Source organism: Narcine bancroftii, chromosome 5 (assembly GCF_036971445.1).
Source record: "Narcine bancroftii isolate sNarBan1 chromosome 5, sNarBan1.hap1, whole genome shotgun sequence".
Classification (NCBI taxonomy): Eukaryota; Metazoa; Chordata; class Chondrichthyes; order Torpediniformes; family Narcinidae; genus Narcine; species Narcine bancroftii.
The window spans coordinates 35641800-35667073 of record NC_091473.1 but is presented as its reverse complement, the minus strand read 5'-3'; the positions used below and the strand labels follow the sequence as shown (position 1 = coordinate 35667073).

Below are 25274 nucleotides of genomic sequence, written 5' to 3'. Positions count from 1 at the left end.
AATTTCCTGTTTAAAAATACTTCATATACAATGATGCAATTTTTTTAAAACTGAAAAATTAACAAAACAAAATTAACAAAAAAAAACAAAACAAATATCCACGGAAAAATAATCAGAGCCCAACACTTGAGGTCAAAAGCTTATCAGAAAAACCTTCAACCAACCAACCAACCAAAGTATTGCCAACTTGAAAAGGTGGCTTGCTTTCTTTTTCCATGAATGATATCTGGCCTGATACATTTCAGAAAATATAGCACAGAACCTGATACATTTCAGAAAATATAGCAAATGTGAACTGTTGGAAATTACTTACAGATAAAGAAAGACCAGATGGCCTGAAGCAGGTCCCATCTTCGGGATCACAGTTAATTCATTATGATCAAGCCGCCTACAAAAGATAACAAATACAAAATGTGACATTTCACAACAAGTACTAACCTAATATAACTGTGTGGAGTGTGGGTGCACACACATATGAAAACACAGAGGGGAGTGGTGGAAAGCAGGTGAAAGGATTAAAAAGTGGCAGCCAGAAAGTGTTACTGGAACAGGAATTAACCATTTAGCTTCAGCTTCTCGTTCTTTTATTCAAAAAGATCATAAACTTTTTTTTAAGTCCATTCCACATTTACAAACATTCTGCAAACTATTTTGCAAATTATTTTAAAGCTACAAATATACCAGTATTTATAATCCAGATATCTGGCATTAAGTTCAAACAGCTTTCAACTCTTGTCTCGCGGTTTTATGAAAAGTGCTTCACTTTAATTCTACAAAATACTTTTATGCTGCCTTTTAATTAAATATTTGAAAATTAACTCAGTTTATTAAATATGTAACAGAACAAAAACAGTAAATATTTTAAGTAAAATTGTCGACTTTCTCATGCCAGAGAGGAGGGCAGGTGCATGCACAAATCCTGGAAAGAAGGGGGAAGGGTGCGCCGAGCCTTGAAGAGGATGGGAAGAGGAGAGGGCCAGCAATATCTTGAAGGGGAGAGGAGAGAGAGTGCACAGGACCTAGAAAAGGAAGGGGGTAGAGGGGTAAGAGGTAGTGTGGTGCGCACAAAGACTGAAAGGATAAGGGGAGGGCAATTTGGCATGACAGAGGAGATGTGGAAGGACAGGGGAAGGGTGGGAAGGGCACACAGGGACTGGAAGGAAAGAGGTGGGGAGGAGAGAGGAAAAGCAAGACCTGGAAGAGAAGGGGAGGTCGAGTGTGAAAAAGGGCTGGAAAGGAAGGGGAAAGGGCACACTGGATCTATAAAGTAGATGGTGGGGGTAGGGGACAGTGTGGCGTGCACAAGCCTGGAAGGGGAGGGAAGTGTGGAGGCATGGGCAAGGCTTGGAGACCATGACATGCAAATCATAAGAATGGAGGAGAGGCCATACTGGATCTAGTACTAAGCAATGAATCTGCTCAGGTAACAGATTTCCCGGTGGATGAACACTATGGAGATAACAACCACAACTCCCTGATCTTCAGCATAACCACAGACAAGGATAGAACAGGTGATATGACTAAGTATTGGGTGAGGGTTGTTCAGAAACCACTTGTAAGGGGTTCTGGATAGGTTTGTCTCACTGAGATAGGTGAACGATAGAAGGGTAAAGGAAGCAAGGTTGACAAAAGAGGTGGAACATTAAACAAGAGGAAGGAAATGTACTTATAGTGTCGAGAAAAAAAAATCAGACTGGGCTCTTGAGAACTATAAAAGAACTTAAGAAACAACTGCAAGAGGGCACGAGAAGGCCTTGACAAGTAGGATTTCGGTAAAATCTGAGGTGTTTGACACAAATATGAAAAACAGGATACAACTTGAGTGAGGGTAGACTGTTCAGGGATAAAGGGGGAATGTGCCTGGAGGTGGAGAGTAGGGCAGGTTCTTAACAAGTACTTTGCTTTAGTGTTCACCAGGGAGAGGGGCCTTGATATATGATGTCAATGAAAAGCAGGCAAATGTGCTGGAGCCTGTTAAGATTAAGAATGACATTCTGAAAACATTACAATTGGCAAGTCCCCAGGGCCAGATGTAATATACCCCAAGTTTCTACAGGACCCAATGGAAGAAATTACTGAGGTGTTGATGACCTTCGCATCCTCTCTGGTCACAGGAGTAGTACCAGAGGACTGGAGGATGTCAAATTTTGTTCAAGAAAGGTAATAAGGATAATGCAAGTCTTACATCATGGATGGGTAAACGATTGAGGAGATTTTTAAGGGCAGGATCTATGAGCATTTGAAGAAGCAACATCTTGAGAGATGGTCAGCATGAATTTATGACGGGGCAGAATGTGCCTCACAAGCCTAAATGAGTTTTTCCAAAGAGGGGACTAAACAAACTGACATATGAGGGTGAACATGATGTATACAGGTTCCCCTTTGAAGGTCTATCCAGAAAATTATGAGGTGTGGGAACAGTGGATTCAGAAGGCAGAAGGTGGTAGTAGAAGATGGAACATATACTGCCTGGAGGTTGGTGACCAGTGGTGCTCCACAGGGCTCTGTTCTGGGACCCCTGTTCTTTGTGATTTTTATAAATTATTTGCATGAGAAAGTGGAGGGGAAGGTTAGCAAGTTTGCAGATGACACAGAGTTTGGAAGTGTTGTGATAGCACAGAAAGTTACAACAAGATATAGACAGGATGCAGAATTGGGCACAGAAGTGGCAGATGGTATTCAATCTGCAAAAGTGTGAATTGTTGCACTTTGTAAAATTGAATTTAAAGTGGAGAACAAGATTAGTTGTAGGATTCTTGGCAGCACAGAAGAACAGAATAATTATTATTTAAATAGCATGTAAATACAGCATGCTGCCAAGCAGAAGGACTTGGAATGCTTGTGCATGAACCACAAAAGGTTGGTTTGTGGATGGAGCAGGCAAATGGGATGTTACCCTTCATTGTTATAGGGATTGAATTTAGGAACAGGGAGGTTATGCTTCAACTATACAAGGTACTGATGAGGCCACTCCTGGAGTACTGTGTGCAGTTCTGATCTCCTTCCTTAAGGAAGCATATACTGGCTTTGGAGGTAGTGCAGAGGAAGTTCACCAGATTTATTCCAGAGATAGGGGGTTAGCCTATGAGGAGAGATTTGCTTATCTGGGACTGTACTCACTGGAATTTGGATGAGTGGGGAATCATAGAAACATACAAAATTGTGACAGAGATGGATAAGATAGAGGTAGGCAAGTTGATTCCATTGGTGGGGGAGACTAGAACTACGGGACAAGGCCTCAGGATTCAGGGGAGTAGATTTAGATGAGGAGGAACTTCTTTTCCCAAAGGTTGGTGAATCTATAGAATTCGCTACCCATTGAAGCAGTGGAGGCTATCTCAGTAAATATATTTAAGACAAGGCTAGATATTTTTTTTTTAAATGGTAGAGGAAATTAAAAGATGTGGGGAGAAGGCAGGTAGGTGGAGAAGAGTCATCATCAGATTGGCCATGATCTTATTGAATGGCAGAGCAGGCTCGAAGGGACAAATGACCTATTCCTGCTCCTATTTCTTATTTTCTTAATCTTATGGTAAAAGTAATTCAATATCTCAAATTTACCATGCAAGTTGACATTTGTTGGAAAATTGCATTCAGGAACCATGAGGTAATGTCACAGTTCTAAAATTCTGGTATGACCAAGTATTATAAAATCAGTTCTGGTCACAACATCATAGGAAAGATGTGGAAGCTTTAAAGAGGGTGCAGTGGAAATTTACCAAAATCCTGCCTTGACTAGAGAACTTGACTAATGAGGCAAGGTTAACTAAGGGACTTGCTTTTCTCTTTGAAGAGGAAGAATGAGAGGTGATTTAATAGAGGTGGACATGATAGTTATACAGCATGGTTGGCTTAGCAGTTAGCACAACACCTTTACAGAGCCAGCAATCAAAACTGGGGTTTGAATTCTGCACTGCCTGTAAGGAGTTTGTACGTTTTCCCCATGTCTGTGTGGATTTTTCCTGGGGGGTTCCGGTTTTCTCCTACAATTCAAAACGTACCAGGGGTGTAGATGAGGCGGCACAGACTCCTGGGCCTAAATGGCCTGTTACCATGCTGAACATTTAAATTAAAAAAATTTTAAATTAAAAAAATTTTTTAAAGATTATGATAGGTGTAGATACAGTAAACAGCCAGAACCTATTCCCAGGGTGGCAATGGCTAATACTTGGCGACTTCAAGGCAGGTGAGTAGAGGAAACATTTGGAGAAAAATAGGTTTTTTTCCAAGAATACACTGATAGAGGTAATGGTAATTGGCTGATGCATTTAAGTCTCTGAGATAGGAACAAGAATGCAAGAAAAATTGAGGGCCCAAGGGATATGTGAAGGAGGGAAGGCATAGATTTATTTAGGTCGACACAACAGATAGACGTTTAGCAAAGCAAAATCAAAATCATTACATTTTCAACATACAACTCCTTTGAAATATTCGCACGTCAACAGTTAGTTTTGTAACTTTAAGAGTTCACATGTACTTACACTTCACGAAGATTCTCCGTATTTATGAAAACAGTGGGATCGATTGAGGCCAGTTTATTGTAACTCAAATTCCTGCAGAAGAAGCATGTGCAAATCAGATTTATTTTTTTTTGGCCAAGATGAAATATGCTAATTTTACTGCTAATACATCACTAGCAAAATGGCATTTTACTGTGCAAGTTATGGAGAAAGACACCATCCTTGTGAAAACCTGGCAACTTACGTCAACAGATCATTCTTGACACATTTTAGTAACTGAGGTTTTCACCAGAAGCATGCAATTTATTCCTAATAAAGCTACATTTTAAATTAGCAATTTTGGGCTCAAAACAGTTATATTAACTTCTGTAGTATTAGAACTGCTCGCAAATGCATTTGCTAACTAACTTTAAAATATAGGAAAAGAAAAATCAAGATTTTTCACTTCAATATGTACAATGCCCTCAATAATGTTTGGGTCAAAGACACTTTTTTCATTTGTTATTCCATGCTCTACAGTTTTAAATTTGTTATTAAATAATTCACATGTGATTTAAAGTGCACATTTTCCAGATTTTATTCTAAATATTTCTAGTCATTATGGTTCGACCATGTGGAAATTACAGCACTTTTTATACATAGTCTCCTCATTTCAGTGTACCATAATATTTGGGACATAGCAATGGCATATTATAATGGTCATGTTTCGTACTTTATTGCATATCCCTTACATGCAATGACTGCTGATTCACAGACATCCTCAAGTGCTGAGCATCTTATCTGCTGATGCTCTGCCAGGCCTCTGCTGGAGCCACCTTCAGCTCCTGCTTGTTTTGGGGGCTTGTCCCCTTAAGTTTTCTCTTCAGAATATGGAAGGCATGCTTAATTGGATTTTCATCGGGCATATGACTTGGCCATTCAAGAATTTTCCAGTTTTTAGCTTTGAAAAACTCCTTTGTTGCTTTAGCAGTATATTTGGGATCACTGTCTTACTGTAGGATGAAGCACCATTCAATGAGTTTTGAGGCATTTTCTCAAACTTGAGCAGATAAGATGTTTCTATGCATCTCAAAATCCATGTTGCTATTGCCATCAGCAGTTACATCATCAAGATGTGGCAGCATACATGCCGTAATACCCCCACAAACATGTTTCACAAGTGAGGTGGTAGGTTTTGGATCTTGCGCAGTTCCTTTACGCCTTCACACTTTGCTCTCGCCATCACTCTGGTTACAGGTTAATCTTAGTGTTGTATGTCGACAAGAGATTTTTCCAGAAATCTGCACACTCTTAAAAACTTCTTCGCAAATAGTAATCTGGCCATCCTCTTTCTGTGGCTAGCTCATGGTTTTCATTTTGCAGAGTAACCTCTGTAATTCTGTTCATGAAGTCTTTTGTGGACAGAAGTCATTGACATATCCACACCCACCTCCTGAAGAGTTTCTGATCTGTCAGTCAGACATTTGGGGATTTTTCTTCATTATGATGAGAATCTTTCTGTCATCAGAAGTGGAGGTTTTCCTTGGCCTACCAGTCCCTTGGCGATTAAATGAGTTTACCAATACACTCTTTCTTCTTAATGATATTCCAAAATGTTTTTTTTAGAAATCCTAAGGTTTGGGTGATGTCTCCTACTGTTTTAATCTTGTTTTTCACCCTCATAATGGCTTCTTTGACTTTCATTGGCACAAATGTGGCCTTCATGTTGAAAAATGGTAACTATAGACTCCAAAGGTGAACAAAAGCTTAGAAGCAAGCCTAGCTGTCTTATATCTGCACCAATGAAGCAATTAAACATAACCGAGTACTCACAAACACCTGAGAAGCCAAATGTCCCAAACATTATGGTTCCCTGAAATGGGGGAACTATTTTTTAAAAATGCTCTATTTTCTACATGTACACAAATAATCTTGAATAAAATCTGGAAAGTGCACTTTATTCACATGGGAATTATTTGATAACAAATTTTAAACTATGGAGCACAGGGGAAAATAAAGGAAAAAAGTGTCTTTGATCCAAACATTATGGAGGGACTTGAGTTAAATGAAAATAGAACTAAAAACATCTGGAAGAGTAACTAAAGTTTGTGCCAAAGATGAGAATACAAGTAAAGCCCAAGAATGCAAAATGGCAGTGGAGCAGTTAGGAAAATGAAGCGAAAGCAGGTGACTGAAAGAACTCAGGTAGTCAGATAGTAACTGTGGAGGCAAAGCAGTGGTCAACATTTTAGATCAAGACCCTGCATCAAGACTGGTCTTTGTCCTGAAATGTTAACTCTGATGGATGACTGATGAAGGATTTTCACCCAAAATGTCAGCCATATCTTTTCCTCCGTAAATGCTGCCTGACCTGACAAGTTCATCCAGCAGCTTGTTTATTTACTCCAGATTCCAGCATCAGCAGTTTCCTGTTTATGAGGAGCATTCCAAACAGATAAATTAGGAAACAGTTGCAAATAAAGAAAAGTTGTTACTCCACCAGAGACTAGAAAAGGAAGAAGGGCAAAATAATGAAGAGATTTAAACACAGTTTAGATTCAAGGCATTGGGGGCATTTGGCTCTCCTCAATTAACACTTACCCACATGATAGCTTATTTTGTCCCTGAAAGGTTCCTTAAAAACCTCTTTATTACTAACATTTTGCCCAGAAATCCCCAGGTGTGTGGATTTAAAGCCATAATTTGAAAGCCAAAAACATATTTGTCCAACTGAGTTATACATTCACTCAGAGGGATTTGGTCAAATTGCATTTGAAGATAACACTAATTAAATGCAAAATGGTCTGTCATTTAGAACAAGATACAAAATCCTTTGAAATAAAAAGAAATGCATGAATTGGGAGAATTTCACTATCCCGAAACAAAATTATCCTGCAACTCGAAAACTAGAAAAGCAGCATTTTATGCACCAGTACCCAATCTTAAATGAATCTATTGTTACTGAGACTTGGACTATAAAATCAGAATTAGTGACCAGATTTTAATCTTGTATTGGCTGTTTCACTCCACTATCAGATTAAAGGATTAATTGTTCCTTCTTCCAGCAAAGTTACTCTCTGATCATCTCAAGGACAGCAATGTATCACAATGCAGGAACAGGTGCAGTGATAAAGTTCTTGCTCAATCTGAACAAGGAGAAAGAAAAGATAAGGCAGAAGGAGCTTTCCAACCACATCAAAGGGACTGGCAATGAAAAGATTAACTTTTGCTCATGAAAGTCTTGGCATTAAACCAACCACATCAGCAAATCACCAATAATGTTGCCACAGGTATGCAACGAGAAAAGTTAACACTAATCCCCCTGATATTCTGCAATGGTGACTCAATACATTTTTCAACAAGGGTCAAAATATAATTAATGGAAAGAAAAATATAGTCAGCAATACACTAATTCCCCATGCAAAATATGTTTTCTGCTAGCTTGCTAATGCTTGGGGCAGTATGATGATGCAGCACCTGTTTCATACCTCGAGAGCTTTGGGATTGACTGGTAAATAACCCCGTGAGCATGCAAGAGTATTGTTCAATCTTAGCCTGCTTTCTGCAATGCTTATAAGGAATGCAAATTCTAAGCACCATAATTTCAATAAACATCAAATTTTTACTGTATTTTTAATGTATGTTGATACTCATTCATCCCCGATCTTGTACTTTTCTCAATATACATGTCTTGGCTTCCTCCAATCACAACCTCACAGTTATGAGTAATACTGTCTCAATAGATTTCACTATGAAATATAATTTTGAACTACAGTGGACTATTTAGTTTTAGGAATGTATCTCAGGAAAGACGCAAAGGCATTCGAGAGGGTGCAGTGCAGATCCACCAAAATTATACATGATTTTCGGTGTTAATTTAAGGGATTTATTGAAGAAGATTGATTTTTTAAAATTTATTTTTCACACTGTGAACCATATCAATCAAAATATATACAAACGTTTCTCATTAAATATACACAGTGGCATTTTCTCTCTTTTTTTCCCCCCTACCCTCCCTCCCCCCTTCCCACCCTGCCCAAAATCAATCAATATTCAACATACACAATACAATAAAACCATTAAACAATATCTTCACACAATGAAAAATAAACAAGAAAAATGTGTCATCTACTTTAACACACTGGATCAAGTCATTTTGTCTTCTTATCATTTTAGGGTGTTGGAGGTCTGAGGCAAGCCATCTCTGTTATGCCCATGTATGGCTCCCAAATTTGTTCAAATAATATAGCTTTATTTTTTAAATTATATGTTATTTTTTCCAATGGAATATATTTATTCATTTCCATGTACCATTGTTGTATTCTCAGGCTCTCTTCCATTTTCCAAGTTGACATTATACATTTTTTTGCTACTGCTAAGGCTATCATAATAAATCTTTTTTGCACTTTATCCAATTTGAGGCCTAATTCCTTACTTATGTTACTTCGAAGAAGGATCTCTGGATTTTTTGGTATGTTATTTTTTGTGATTTTAATTAATATCTGATTTAGATCTTCCCAAAATATTTTCACTTTTGTACATGCCAAAATTGCATGTACTGTTGTTCCCATTTCCTTCTTACAGCGAAAACATCTATCTGATAATGTTGGATCCCATTCTTTTAACTTTTGAGGCGGGATATATAACCTGTGTAACCAATTATACTGTTTCATGCGTAACCTTGTGTTTATTGTATTCTTCATAGTTCCAGAACATAACTTTTCCCATGCTTCATTTTTTATCTTAATGTTTAAATCCTTTTCCCACTTTTGTTTAGGTTTATAGCTTATTTCATCATTTTCCTTATCTTACAGCTTAATGTACATGTTAGTTATAAATCTTTTAATTATCATTGTGTCTGTAATCACATATTCAAAGCTGCTTCCTTCTGGTAATCTCAGTCTGTTTCCCAATTTATCCTTTAAATAAGATTTCAGTTGATGATATGCAAACATTGTACCATAAGTTATTCCATATTTGTATTTCAACTGTTCAAATGTTCATAAATTATTTCCTCAAAAAACAATTTTCTATTTTTTTGATTCCTTTTCTCTCCAATTCTCTAAAGGAATTGTAAAAGGGATTAGTGTGTTTTGTGTCAATAACAATGTTGGTATTTGGTAATTGTTTTTTTCCTTTCTAAGTGGATCTTCTTCCATATATTAAGTAAATGATGCAATACTGGTGAGCTTTTATATTGCACCAGCTTTTCATCCCACTTATAAAGTATATGTTCTGGTACCTTCTTCCCTATTTTATCTAGTTCTATCTTAATCCAGTCTGGTTTTTCCCTTGTCTAGTAAAAATCTGATAAATACTTTAATTGTGTGTGTGTGTGTGTGTGTGTGTGTGTGTGTACCGCCAGTGGGCTGATATCGCCTCAAACCGTGCATCTTGGCGCCTCACAGTTCGGCGGGCAGCAACCTCCTTTGAAGACCGCAGAGCCCACCTCACTGACAAAAGGCAAAGGAGGAAAAACCCAACACCCAACCCCAACCAACCAATTTTCCCCTGCAGCCGCTGCAACCGTGTCTGCCTGTCCCGCATCGGACTTGTCAGCCACAAACGAGCCTGCAGCTGACGTGGACTTTTACCCCCTCCATAAATCTTCGTCCGCGAAGCCAAGCCAAAGAAAGATAATAATTATATAATAACCACCTTGGTTATACCTCTTTGTTAATTTATATAACACTACCCTCGGTTTCCCCCACTTTCCACAAGAATTTTCTTTTCCTCTTTAGTTCATTAAAGAATTTCTCTGTTAAAGGAATTGGCAATGATTGAAATAAGTATTGTATCCTTGGGAGGCCAATCATTTTAATGCAATTTACCCTCCCTATCAACAATAGCGGTAATTCTTTCCAATGTTCTAAAGTCTTCCTGCAATTTCTTTATTAGTGGTTGATAATTTAGTTTGTACAGGTGGCTTAAGTTATTATCTAACCTGATACCTCAGTATCGGATTGCTTGTGTTTGCCATTTAAATGATGATTCTTTTTTAAATTCTATATAATCTGTATTACTCATTGGCATAACTTCACTTTTATTTGTGTTGATCTTGTACCCCGATATTTCTCCATACTCCTTCAATTTCTTATGTAATTCTTTTATTGATATTTCTTTGCCACTCCCCTTTCCATTTGGATTGCGAGCCTGTTCGCAAGTGTCAACTGATTTCGCAGTGATGGTTATTCTCTCCCCCCGAACCAATCCCAGAAAACATTTTTTTTTTTTTTTTTTTACACATATAACAAAGTTCTCCCTTTTTCCCCCTTACTTCCTTCCCTTCTCTTTTCTTTCTTTAGTTCTTTACATATACATTGTTTTTACATCTTTATATATACTTTATTGCCGTTCTTCATTCTTATTACATTTCTTCATCTCTCCTTCTGTCCTGCAAGCATTCTGCAAATTCTTGTGGTTCCTCCGGATCCGAGGACAGTCTGTTTTGCTCCCCGGGGATAAATATTTTAAGCACAGCTGGATGTCTTAACATGAATTTATAAACTTTTTTTTCATAGGATCGATTTTGCTGTATTAAACTCCTTCCTCTTCTTTAAGAGCTGAATATTTATGTCTGGGTAAAAAATATTTTTTGACCCTTGTATTCCAATGGTTTATTCTCTTCTCTAATTTTATTCCTTGCCTGCTCCAGTATATTTTCTCGTCGTATATCTCAAAAATTTTACTAAGATGGATCTTGGTTTTAGATGTATCTGTGGTTTCGGAGTTAGTGCTCTGTGTGCCCTTTCTATTTCCATTTCTTCCTACATTTCTGTCATTCCCAGGACCTTCGGGATCCATTCTTTTATAAATTCCTTCATGTCTGTGCCTTCTTCATCTTCCTTCAGGCCCACTATTTTTATGTTGTTTTGCCTACTATAATTTTCCAACATATCAATTTGTGAGCTAATAACTTGTCTCTTTAATTTTTTTGTCACTTTCTTCCAATTTTCCTCTTAAGTCATTTACTTCCATTTCTACAGCCATTTCTTGTTCTTCCACATTTTCTACTCTTTTCCCTATTTCTGTCATGACTAGTTCTAATCTTTGCATTTTATCTTCTGTTCTTTTCATTTTTCTTTTAATTGCACTAAATTCTAATGACAACCATTCTTTTAATGCTCTCATTTGTACTTCAAAAAAAGCTTTATTTATATTCTGTCCATCTGTTTTACCTTCTATCTCTCTGTGAAGATCTTGGTCTTCTTTTTCCTCTTCTTCTGTGTCTGTACCTGTGTTTGTATTTTCTTCTTCTCTTCTTTGTATCTGTGGCTCTTCTGATTTTCCTGATGAGTTCCTTGTCTCACTTTGTCGGGCCTCTTGCTGCTGGTCCTCTCCTTCTGAGCTGCTCATCTATCAGGCCTCCTGCTGCTGCTCCTCTTGCCGTTCTTCTCGTCGACTTTCTTTCTCACCTGTACTTCACTACCTCTCCTGCCACCTTCCTCATCTTCCAGCTGAGAGCCCTGGTCTCAGACGTCCCTCAGCTGGTCGCGCCGTGGTTGCCCGCTCCTCGGCTGAGCCTCCCCTCCCGTCGGTGTTTTCTTTTACCTTAGATTACGCACTCCTCATGCGCAACTCCTTGCACATGCACAGTTGCGCACTTTTGTTTGGCTCAGAGAGCCATTTTTGCAGTCCACCGGTCAGGGGACTGCAGAGCCGACACCAACCTCGGAGAGCGGGTATTGTTCACCACCACAGCTCCCTTTTCCTTCGTGCAGGTAAGGCCTTCACCTTTCTTTTCCGGTGACTTTTCTTCTTTTTTTCCTGTTGTTTTTACTTTTTCCTTCTTGGGTGCCATCTTTATCTTTTATTTCTTATATTTTATATTTGTTGAACTTTGTCTTGACTTTTTTTCTTTTTTCTGGAGAGGGCTGGTTTTACCCTACCAGCCACTACTCCATCACATGACTCCCCCCTTGAAGAAGATTGATTCATTGGAAAATCAGAGCCGGAGGAATAATGTGAAAATAGTTGTCTTCCAGAGGATATTGAAGGTTCTGATCCAATAAAAAATTTTAAGCACTGGATTCCTGAAGTATTGGGAAAGGAGTTTGTTTTTCAGAAGGTTTGGAATTGGATCAAGCTCATAGAGCATTGAGGAAGAAACCACTTCCAGGACAAACACCAAAAGCGGTTCTGATTCGTTGTTTGAAATATCAAGATAGAGAGACGATCTTAAGAATGGTGGTACAGAAAGCACGGCAAAGTCAATCTCCGTTGATGGTTCAAAATAAGTGTTTTTCTATGCCGATTTGAGTCAGGAGGTTATTAGAAGATGACGGGAATTTAATATGGCTAAAGGGTTATAAGTTTGCCTTTCATTATCCTGTGATTTTCTAAGTTTTTTATGGAAATTTTCAATCCCAATTTTTTGAGAATGATCAGGATGCTTTGGTTTTTGCTAATTCATTGCCAGAACTGCAAAGGAATGGTCAGTTTTCACCATTGTCTCCTAAGAGGAGGGTAAACAGGAATGGGAATGGGAATGGGAAGAATGGAAATAATGGAAAGAAAGAAGAGCTGACACAAAGTCTTCTCGACATTGAAGACCCGGAACAATCTCTGGGTTTGGAATCATTGGGCTGAATGTATCTATTATATTTGATTGAGCTTACTTCAATAATGAGTATGCATCTGGCTGGGGGTGGGGGGTAGAGGGGGGATGGATGACACCGAAAGCGTTGATAGTCATTTGCCACTAGAGGGTTTACCACACCCAGATTTTTAGGTCTTTGGGTGTTTTTTTTTTAATTTTGGGTTACTTTTACTTTTTGAGGGAGAGAAAGGGGGAAAAATATATTTTTTTTCTTTCTCTTTTTTTTCTTTCTGTCTATTCAGGTATTTTTTTTATTTTGAAGATTTAGAAGGGGGAGCGTTACTTTATAGTCTGTAAATATATTAGTAGTCCCGCAAAACTTGTCAGCCACAAACGAACCTGCAACTGACATGGACATTACCCCTCCATAAATCTTCATCTGCGAAGCCAAGCCAAAGAAAAGAGTTAGTAAAACTGTCAACTTTGAATTTTGCAACTTTTAATGTTCAGGGATTAATAATCCAATTATGCGAAAGCGGGTATTGGCTTATATTAAAAAAAATGAAAATTGATATTGCCTTTTTACAAGAGACACATTTGACCGAAAAATAACATTTGAAATTGAAAAGAGACTGGGTTGGGCATGTGGTTTCTTCTTTTAATTCTAAGGCAAGAGGGGTAGTGATTTTGAATCATAAAAATTTACCATTTGAACTGGAATCATCAGAGGGAAATGTTGGGAGGGTTTTACGAGTGAATTGTAAAATTTTTGCTGAATCTTGGACTTTGTTTAATCTTTATGCACCCAATATAGATGATGAGCAGTTTATTTCAGAAGCTTTTTTATTGTTAACTCGAGCTAACGAAAATATTTTAGTTGGTGGAGGTTTTAATTGTTTTGGACCCTTTATTGGATAGAAATCCGAAAAGTATAAGAAAATCAAAGATGGCAACACAAATTGGTGTGTTGATGAAAGATTTAAATCTGGTAGATAGTTGTAGAAAGGTTAATCCTACAGAGAAAGATTTTACTTTTTATTCTTCACAACACGATTCGTTTTCTAGAATAGATTTTTTTTTGGTATCAGCACACCTACAGGGTAAAGTATTGCAAGTTGAATATAAAAGTTGAGTTATATCAGACCATTCATTATTATTCTTTTCTTGTGAAAGTTCAGAAGTAGTACATTTGTCGTACAGATGGAGGTTTAATGCAATGTTACTGAAAAAAAACAGAGTTTGTTACTTTTATTAAAGAACATATCTCTATTTCTGACTGAGAATGTTAATTCTGTGGATAGTCATTTTGTATTATGGGACGCTTTGAAACTTATTTGAGAGGGCAGATCATTAGTTATTTTACGAAAATTAAGAAACAATATATGGCAGAAAGCTTAAGGTTGGAAAAACAGATTGCTGAGTCAGAGAAAGATTTTCAGAAGGATGTGACAGAAGACAAAAAAGCTGCCTTAGCGAAGTTGAAATTATGTTCTAATACATTACAAACTTATCAGTTTGAGCGCTTAATTAATCGATCTAAACAACGTTATTATGAGTTGGGAGAGAGCGCTCATAAGGTACTTGCTTAGCAACTGAAAACTGAACAGACATCTTAGACTATTAATGCTGCTAAACAGAATTCAACAATTACCAATAAGCCTCAGTAAATTAATGATCAGTTTTATTCATTTTTATCAAAAATTACATACTTCTGAGGGGAAGCAGGACAATGGTTCTATTGAATTTATTTATCTAAATTAACGTAACCAGTATTAGAAGAGAAAGATGTTCAGGAATTGGAATCTCCATTTACAGATTTTGAAATTAAGGAAGCAAAACAAAAAATGCCAAATGGAAAATCTCCAGGGGATGATGGATTTTCTGTGGAATTTTATAAAATTTTTAATGATGATTTATCTAATGTATTTGGAGATGTGTTAAAACAAGTTATTGAGGATCAGACGCTACCAGAATCTTGTTCAAGTGCTTTAATAACTGTTATCCCGAAAAAAGATAGAGATCCATTAAAAGTGTCTTCATAGAGGCCTATTTCCCTATTAAATGTAGATTATAAAATTATAGTGAAAGTATTAGCTAACAGACTTGCTATTGATACATACTGATCAAACAGGTTTTATTAAAAATAGAAATGCATCAGATAAAATTCTTCAAATAATTACTTTAGTCAATGCACAGATGCAGAAAAGGCTTTTGATAGGGTTGAATGGGATTTTTTTATTTAAAGTGTTAGAGAAGTTTAAATTCAGCATTTTTTTAATTCGTTGGGTTAAAGCTTTATGTACAAACCCGATTGCCAGGGTGGTGACAAATGGTCAGGTTTTTTACCATTTAAGTTGTCTCGTTCAACTCGGCAGGGCTGCCCATTGTCACCAGCCTTATTTGTGTTGGCTATTGAACCGTTGGCTCAGACTATTAGGCAAAATGATGAAATTAGAAGGATGAAGGCTATGAATGAAGAATATAAGATCAATTTAATTGCAGATGATGTTTTGATACATTTGACGGAATCAAAATGGTCGTTGAAAGAGTTACAAGAGTTTTTGTCGAAATTTGGAGAATTATCCGGATATAAAGTTAATTGGGATAAGAGTGAAATTTTACCAGTCGGAATAGGAGATTATTCTGAATTTAAAACTATTACAAAATTAAAGTGGACAAATAAAATTAAATATTTGGGTGTGTTTGTAGATGCTAACTATCAGTCATTGTATCAGTTAAATTATGTGCATATATTAAAATGGATTTGATTAAATGGAAATATCTACCATTAACTTTGATTGGGCGGGTCAACTGTATTAAAATGAATATTTTTCCTCAAATTCAATATTTATTTCAGTCAACACCTTGTTTACTTTCAAAAGGCTTTTTTCAGGATCTGAATAAGGCAGTGTGGGAGTTTTTACTGCATGGTAAATTAGCTCGAGTGGCATTGCATAAACTTACATGGAAATACTTCAGTTATCAAATTTTCAAAGTTATTACGAAGCGGCCCAGTTGAAATTTATTAGTAGATTGTTGGATTTAGATCAACCCCCCCTAGCTTGGCTAGGGTGGAAATGGCATGTATTTCTGAGGCTAAGGTACATCAATTTATATTTTATTGGAATTCGAATTTGTTACAGGAACATAATATGCCAGTATTGAAACATTTGTTAAAGATTTAGATTAAAAGAAATGTTTTTAGGATCAAAAGGTAAATTATCAATTTTAATTCCATTGTATAATAATCACCTTATCCCTTTTTCAATGTTTATTATTTAAAGAGTTGGGATTCTAAGGGTATAAAGACAATACAGGATTGTTTTAAAGAGGGCACTTTCTTTCTTTTAATCAATTGAGGGAAAGATTTGGTATATCTGTAAATTCTCTGTGTATTATCAACTCAGAGCCTTGGTAAAAAGATAATTATGGTAGAGAGATGAATTTACCTACTTTGACGGGATTTGAATCTTTGATTTCCTCTGTACCAAAGAAGGGTTATATTTCAGTTATGTACCATTTGTTACAGGATAATATGGATAAACCGGATTGGGAAAAATCTAAACTTAAATGGGGAAAGTGACTTAGCGTTTATTTTCCCCGAAGATGACTGGGCAGATATGTGTCAGGATAATGTAATTAAATTGACTAATGTAAGATATGGAATGGTTAATTATAATTTTCTACATCAATTATATTTGACCCCGGAGAAACTGAAAAAAATATGGGTCTGGTAATTTGGATTCTTGTTTTAGATGTGGTTAATGTACCGGAACTTTTTTTACATGCTGTTTGGTCTTGTGTTAAAGTTCAACTATTTTGGCAAGGAATTAAGGTAGTTTGGGAAAAATTATATAACTTTAAATTACCATTAGATCCAACAATTTTTTTGTTGGGTGATACGGTTTCTCTGAGAGGAATGGGGCTGGATAAAATTCAAATTGCTTTTGTACGTTTAGTGCTATCAGTAGCGCGTAAATGTGTAGCTAGTACCTGGAAAGATAGTGCAGAGATTAATATAGCACATTGGCATAATGAATTGAAAGCTTGTATTGTTATAGAAAAAATTACTTATAATTTACATGATAACTATTCTTTCTTTGTTGATAAATAGTTTCCAGATTTAGAGTATATGCCTTTACATATACTTTGAATTGCTATTAATACTTAAAAAAAATTATATTTCACATTTGTGGCTCCCCTTAAGGGAGTTGGCTGATGGGGTGGGTGGGTTTTTTTTGTTGGGTTGTTGTTTTTTTATTATATATATATATTTCTGTAAAATTAATTTTTGATTGTTATTAAACTGTATTTATGCTTTTATTATCTTTTAAATAAAGTTTGAAAAAAAAAGAAAATAACAACAATGCAGCCACCTCTTCCCCCCACCCCCCAAAAAAGTCCTCCAAATTTACTGGAAGGACAAGCAAACCAACATCAATGTCCTCTTATAGGCCAACATGCCCAATTCTAAGGACACTTAGTTATACTCAGTCAACAATTATTATGACCTCTTAATTATATCAAACTCCACAAAATCAGAGTGGAAGCAAATCATCCATCATTCTAAAAGTTTTGTGGGGGGCATAAAAAAAATCAATAAAGCTATTTTTTCCAGTGAAGAAATTCTGGAAACACTTTGGGATCAGTGACCATAATTCTTATAGTATTAAAATAGATACTGGTTTGCAAATTATGCCTAAAATGGGATACGGCCAACTTTAAACAACAACTTGCAGTAGTTAAGTAAGGGGCATTTTACAATTAAAGGAATCTCTGGAAATTGGGAGGATTTTAAGTGAGATAGGGACTAGCATGTTCCTGTTACCAGCTGACAGGATTATGGAACCTTGGTTGATGAGGGATTTTGCAAAAATTGGGAGAAAGAAGCAACAAGTCAGAAATAGGCAGCCGAGATCAAGTCAAATTGAAGGAGAATAACACTCATGAGGAAAATCAGGATGCAAATATTCAACAAGAGGGAGTTTTGACAGATAAAAGTTAGAGAATTCGTAGAGATTCTACAAGTATCTCAACAGCACAAGAATAACTAAGGAGAAAAGAAATCCCCTTAAGAAAGCTACAGGGGATTGCCAGTCTTAAATTAGTATTTCTCATCTGCATTTGGAGTGAAGGTTATGGAAGCTAACAAATTCAAAAGAGAATAGTAATATCTTGAAACATACCCATGTTACAAAAAAAAAGTATCCCTGGCAACCTTACAGTGCATAAAAGGTGGATAAATCTCTGGGGTCTGATCATCACATGTATCCTAAGTCATGTTGGGAAGCCAAAGAATAAATTGCTGGGGCCCATTACCCTTTGTTTTCATGGGTAATGTAACAGATGTTAGAAAGCTAATACAGGTGTCTAACCTTTTATCCAGAATTCTGAAAACCAGCAACTCCAAAAACCAGCACTTTTTCAGTAGATGACATTTGCTTATCAAAGATGGAGTTTGGCATCAAATGTGACCTGGCATGACCCTAGCTCAACTCTCGTGCATCCTGTCACATTCCGCTACTTTATAAGTGCCTCCAAATTGCCCAAACTAACGCCCATCCAGTGTCGCTGTGCTTTTTGTCAGCTCAATGGCCGGGGCTGTTCTCCTGGTGCTAGGACAGGGTGGGGCAGGGGGAGGGGGGGGAAGAGAGAGAGAGAGACACAAGGCAGCGCAACTCAGTCGGGCAGAGAGAGAGAGAGAGAGAGAGAGAGAGAGAGAGAGAGAGAGAGATGGCAGTGCGACTCAGGTGGACTTAAAGGGATGGAAATCAAAATTATTCCAAAACCTGGAAGATTCCAAATAATGGCAGGTGTCTGGTCCCGATGATCCCAGATAAAAGGTTAGGCAGCTGTATTGGGCATTTACCATATATAAGCGTGTATGGCAGTGGTTCTCAACTTTTTTCTTCCTACTCACATACCACTTTACGTATTCCCTATGCTATAGGTGCTCTGTGATTAATAAGGGATTACTTAAGGTGGTATGTGAGTGGAAAGTAAGTTTGAAAACCACTGTTTTAATCGTACCTAATTGACTCATTATGTGCACAGTTCCATAACTCCAAAGGAACTAGGACAATGACAATTTTTCTCAAGCAAAATATTTCAGTCACAATTGGGTCTAGAGCAGTGGTTCTAGAGCACATACCACCTTAAGCAATCCCTTACTAATCACAGAGCATCAATGGCATAGGGATTACTTAAAGTGGTATGTGAGTGGAAAGAAAAAGGTTGAGAAACACTGATGTGTGTAGTCAAATTTTGTCAACCAATTTTTAGACTTTTACATGCATACTACTTTCTCTCTTCCCCTTTCCCCCAGCACTGCATTCACAGAGCCAGCACCCCCTCCTCCAATCAATTCTCACCATTCCTCTCCATTTCCAATTACCACCTTTTTTGTCTTTTGATCTATACTCCTCCCCCTGCCCTTTCTTTCCTCTCCCAGCCTTTAATTTAGACGCCTATATAGCGGCTACTTCGGTAGAGCTACTAAAACAATGCGCACACACACACACACACACAAGGTTAGTCAACACAAGATTGATTTATTCAGACTTTACAAGCTTCTTTTATATACTGCATGTCCCAGGCACCACGGGACAAGGTGGGATGTCACTACGAGTTTGCTGCCACTCCACAGGACCGGCAGGTTTAAATTAAGCCGCGTGAGTGTCACGCGCCTTCCAGCAGGAAACTCAGCAGATCAACGTGCCGTTCCTCGGCATGCAGTACCGCTAGGGTGCGGTCCATTAGATGAGTAAATAGCTGTCCGTATGATGGTTCTGCACATCCGCAAAACCGCTCTGGTGATGGTTTGCTACACCTACCTGCATTTCACCAGTACCCTTGAAGAAGGATTCGGGCCTAAAATATCAGTTATATACAGTACCCTCCATAATGTTTGGGACAAAGATACTTTTTTCCTTTATTTGCCTCTGTTAGGCATGTGAGTGAGGTTAAAAAAAAAGGAAAAGAGCTGAGCACTTGCGCAAGGCTTACAGCAGGGGCCAAAGGGGCATAGCCCCTCTTGTGGAGGGTTGGGTGAGGTGCTACCCTCCCTCCCCCATTTGGAAAATATACACACAAAATTACCAGTTTCAAGCTTCTTATTGCATTTCAAAGTAGAAATGGACATCACAAAATGTGAATATTTCATTGTATACTCATTACATTATTTTTATTGACTTTGAAAATGTTTATCCTTACAGTGATTTGCCAATTTATTCTTTTCCTTCTCCATGCTCTTTTGTTACCTTCATAGTGTGTTCACTGCTTTATTCCACCCTGTTCTTGACTTTCATAAAAATGATGGCTGCTGCCAATCACCAACAACTTCCCACAGAGGCCCTGCCCCTGTACAGAGCCCGGGGTTCATTGCTCCTTGCGGGAGTCTGAGGTCCGCCGCTGCTCCAGCAATGAGCCAGAGGTCCACTGCACTCCTGCTCGAAGGTAGCAGTGAGAAGGACGATGGGGACTGAAGGTGGAAATCATTCAAGAACTCGGAAAATGGATTTTAAAAATACAGAAATCTGCGGAAACATGGTAAATTCACATGCCTGCCCTGTGCTCCACAGTTTTACATTTGCAATCAAACAATTCATGTGATTGAAGGGAACATTCCAGATTTTATTTAAGGTTAACTGTATACATCTTAGTTTGACCATGCAGATATTACATCACTTTTTATACATAGTTCCCCCATTTCAGGGCACCATTATGTTTGGGATATTTGGCTTCTCAGGTTTTTGTGATTACTCAAATCTGTTTAATTGCTGTATTGGTGCAGAGAGAGCTAGGCTTGCTTCCTTTGGAGCCTGTAGTTGCCATTTTTGAACATGAGGACCAGAGTTGTGTCGATGAAAGTCAAAGAAGCCACAATGAGGCTGAAAAACACTCAAATCTTAGGATTACCAAAATTAAGAGTTTGAAACATCATTAAGAAGAGCGTAATGGTGAGCTCAGTAATCGCAAAGGGACTGGTATTCCAAGGAAGACTGTCACTATTGATGACAGAATAATTCTCATCATAATGAAGTCCTCAATCATATATCTGACAGATAAGAAACACTCTTCATGAGGCAGATGTGGATGTGTTAATGACTACTATCTGCAGAAGACTTCATGAACAGACATATAAATACTACACTGAAAGATCAAACCACGGCAAAGGTGATACTCTTTGGATCCTGGGCATCCTTTGCACCTCCATACTTTGCTCTTGCAATCACACCAATACACATTAATCTTATTCTCGTCTAACCACAAAAGCCTTTTCCAGAATTCTGCAGGCGCTTTTAAGTACTTCTTGGCAAACTGTAATCTGGCTATCCTTTCTGTGGCTAACTAATGGTTTACATCTTGCAAGTCGTCTTCTTTATTTGTCATTCGTACCATGCATTGCACGGTAAAGACGAGATGGCATTTCACCAGGACCAAAGAGCAAATGTACACAAATTTGTTAAAATATTAAGATATTTCCAATTTTAAAAATCCACAATACACTATCCACATATGTTCTGAGAATTCAGGAGCCTGATGGTTTAGGGGAAAACAAAAGTTGTCCAATCTGGACGCAAGGGCCCAAGTGCTACGGTACCTCCTACCAGATAGCAGAGGGAAAGAAGTTTACATGGGGGGGGGTGTAACGTCCTTTACAATGTTTATATTGTTTTCCGCGTGCATTAGGTGTTGTAAATGTTTGTCATGGTAGGAAGAAAGCCCCCAATGATCTTTTCCGCTGATTTCACTATCTTCTGCAGGGTCTTACGGTCCAAGGTGGTACAGATTCCAAACAAGGAGGTGAAGTAATTGCTCACAATGCATCCTCTGTCGAAGGTAGTTAGGATGAAGGTGGGGAAATGAACTTTCCTCAGCCTTCGCAGGAAATAGAGGCACTACTGGGCTCCCTTGGCTACAGAGCTAGTGTTAAAAGGACTAGGTGAGATTCTCTCCCAAGCACATACCAAGGAAACTGATACTCTTGACAACCTCAACAGTAGAGCGGTCAATGGTCAGCAGAGAGCGATCCCCTGGGTCCCCCTGAAGTTGACGACCATCTCTTTTGTTTTATTAATGTTCAGAAACAAGTTGTTGGCTCTGCAGCAGTCCATTAGTGACTGCACCTCATTTCTGTACGCTGACTCATCTTTCTTACTTATAAGGCCCGCCACAGTCGTGTCGCAGGCGAACTTGATGATGTGGTTCGAGCTGTGTTTTACTGCACAGTCTTGAATCAGCAGAGTGAAGAGCAGTGAACTAAGCATGCAGCCCTGAGGGCATGTTCAGTGAGTTGGAAGTGTTGTTTCTGATCTGGACTGCCTGTGGTCTCCCTAACCGGAAGTCATTAATCCAATTGCAATGCAGCCTCTGTATTTCTGTTTATTAATTCTTCGGAGGACAGTAGTAATTGACATATATATATATCCTGAAAAGTGTTTCTGATCTTTCAGACATTGGGATTTTTCTTCATGATGATAAGAATTCTTCTGTCATCAACAGTGGAGGTCTTCCTTGGGCCTACCAGTCCCTTTGCGATTTCTGAGCTCACAGCACACTCCTTCTTAATGATATTCCAAACTATTGATTTTGGTAATCCTAAGGTTTGGGCGATGTCTCTTACTGTTTTATTCCTGTTTTTTCACCCTCTGACTTTTATTGGCACAACACTGGTCCTCATGTATAAAAATGGCAATTACAGACTCCAAAGGTAATCAAAAGCTTAGAAGCAAGACGAGCTCTCTTATACCTGAACCAATGAAGCTGAGTAATCACAAACACCCGAGAAGCCAAATGTCCGAAACATTATGGTGCCTGAAATCAGGGACTATGTATAAAAAGTGCTGTAATTTCTAAATGGTCAAACCAAAATGTATACGAATAAACAAATAAAAACTGGAATGTTCCCTTCAATCACAGCTGAATTGTTTGATAAAAAATTTAAAACGGTGGACCACAAGGGCAAATAAAGGAAAAAAAAAGTGTCTGTCCCTAACATTATGGAGGGCACTCTACATCTTTACCTCTTACGGACACTGTTAGATCTGCTGAGTACTCCAGCATTTTTGTGTTTTTACTACAATGACAGCATTTAAAGACTTTTGTGTTTCACTTCATCTGTCAGGGCACTGAGTACAATAGTTGAGATGACCTACTACAGCAATAGAAGACATTGGTGAAACCACAATGAGAAAACTGAGTAGGTACGGTCATTCAAAAGGAAATGCATCATTCTACTGGAATGGGTGCAGAAAGGATTCACGAAGTTATTACAGGCATCAAGAATTGATAGCTTGTGTTACAGGACAAAGTGGATAGACTGTGTCTTTGTTCCCCTGGAGTATAGGATGTATAAAAAACCATGAGGGACAGAGACAAGGTGAATGGTCACAGTCTTTTCCTCCAGGATACAGTCTAAAAATGGAGGGCACAGATTTAAGATGAGAGGGGTAAAGAACACAGAACGTGCTAAGTGCATGGAACAAGCTGCCACAGAAGTGACAGAGGTGGGTACAATGACTATGTTTAAAACATAGTTAGACAGGAAGTGATAGGAAAGGTTTAAAGGGATTAGAGCCAATAGAGGCAAATGGAACGAGCTCCGGCAGGCAACTTGGTTGGCATGTACGATTTCGGATGAAGGGGCAGTTTCTGTGCAACATAATCAAGTTCATTTTAAAATCAGATGTTGGCCAGTTAAAAGTTGAATGGAGCAGTTATTTGTTTTTCATAGATAGGTGAACAGAGATAACAAAACCAAGCAATGTGGAGTAAATTACACAAAATAGACACATTCCAGCAATGCTGGTGGCTGGCCTACAACTTTTGCTAAATTCATATTCAGGTATCAAATTAAGGCTGCCATTCTGATAGAATGCATGTGAAGTGCTCATCCACTGTATCAGATACCACAGTCCAAATCATACCATATGCATAATGAACAATTTATATACCTTCTATGAACAATCACTGTGCTATTTTTTGCTCTGATAGCAATTTCAATCAAAAATTGCAGTTTCAAAATGAAGTACAAGATGATGCAAATACAAATTGCAGTCTAAAATATTTTGCAACATACTGTATCCATTATTTGTGAATTTTGCATTCATCTCACTTCTAACTAACACATGAAAAAAATGGAAAGTTTTAAACTAGCAATCAATGTTCCTGCAGCTCAACAAACCTTGCTTTTGCTCACTTTGAATATCCATGAATCAATCTTTCAGAAATTGAGAGGAGCAATGAAGGATGCAAAAAATATATAAACAAATTATTCCTCAATCACCTGACAACTTGTTCAATCTGATATCTGGGAAAAGATTGAATTAATAGAAGTCACATTTATTGTAATCTGATTGTACAAGTACAACCCAGTCCATGGTGCATCAATATGCAGACATAACACGCATACAAACAATACATATGTAGGACAAGTATTCATTCTATACAAATCAATGGATAAATATGGTTTCATATTAGAGTCTCAGATGGTTAATGTGAGCAGTTCCTTAGGTCGTTCAGCAATCTCACTACGCGTGGGATGAAGCTGTTCCTCAGCCTGGTGCTGCTGGCTCTGATACTCCTCTATCTTTACTGATGGGAGCCTCAATGATATTGCACGCCCAACAATCCCAGGAGATCATGTCAATGGGGGCTGAGGAGGGAGACAATATTAACCTTCTCTGCCACTCTTACGGTCCTGTGGATTGACCTCCAATCCATTTCTCTGCAGCAATCGCACCACATTGTGATGTAGTCGGCCAGGATGCTCTCGTTGGAGCTCCTATAGAAGGTTGACATAATAGTGGCCGGTAACCTTGCTTCTTCAGTCTTCTCAAGAAGTGCAGTTGGTGTTGCACCTTCCCGACAAGTGAGGAGATGTTGAGTGTCCATGATAGGACACTAGTTAAGTGAACTCCAAGGAACTTAATGCTCTCAACTCTCTCGATCACAGACTTGCTGCTGTTGTATAGTCGAAGGTGGTCATTCCGGTCAACTCTCTCGATCACAGACCTGCTGCTGTTGTATAGTGGAAGGTGATCATTCCCGTCCTCCTAAAGCCCATGATCATTTTTTTTAATCTTGTCCATGTTGAGATCAGGTGCAACTCTTGAACCATTTCATGAGATTTTCCACCTCTTCTCTGTGGTACAACTCATTGTTGTGGCTGATGAAGCAACTTAAGTACAACTTTTAAGATCTTGCAGAATAAACTTTAATTGCAGTTACTCTGAACTAACTTTGGCATAATTACTTAATTTTTCATCTTCATACTCCACTTTCATAGATCAAAA

General features: G+C 38.0%; 1 protein-coding gene across 2 annotated transcripts in view; it reads right to left on the bottom strand.

The window, feature by feature from the left end:
* Positions 1-25274, bottom strand: part of lrig1 (leucine-rich repeats and immunoglobulin-like domains 1) — a 124153-nt gene that overhangs the window by 58032 nt on the left and 40847 nt on the right. For both annotated transcript variants that reach the window (XM_069937111.1, XM_069937112.1), the window contains 2 exons: positions 4482-4553; positions 314-388 (listed from right to left, as the gene is read on the bottom strand). In XM_069937111.1, the coding sequence (XP_069793212.1) occupies positions 314-388; positions 4482-4553 (147 nt within the window). The remainder of the gene's footprint in view (positions 1-313; positions 389-4481; positions 4554-25274) is intronic.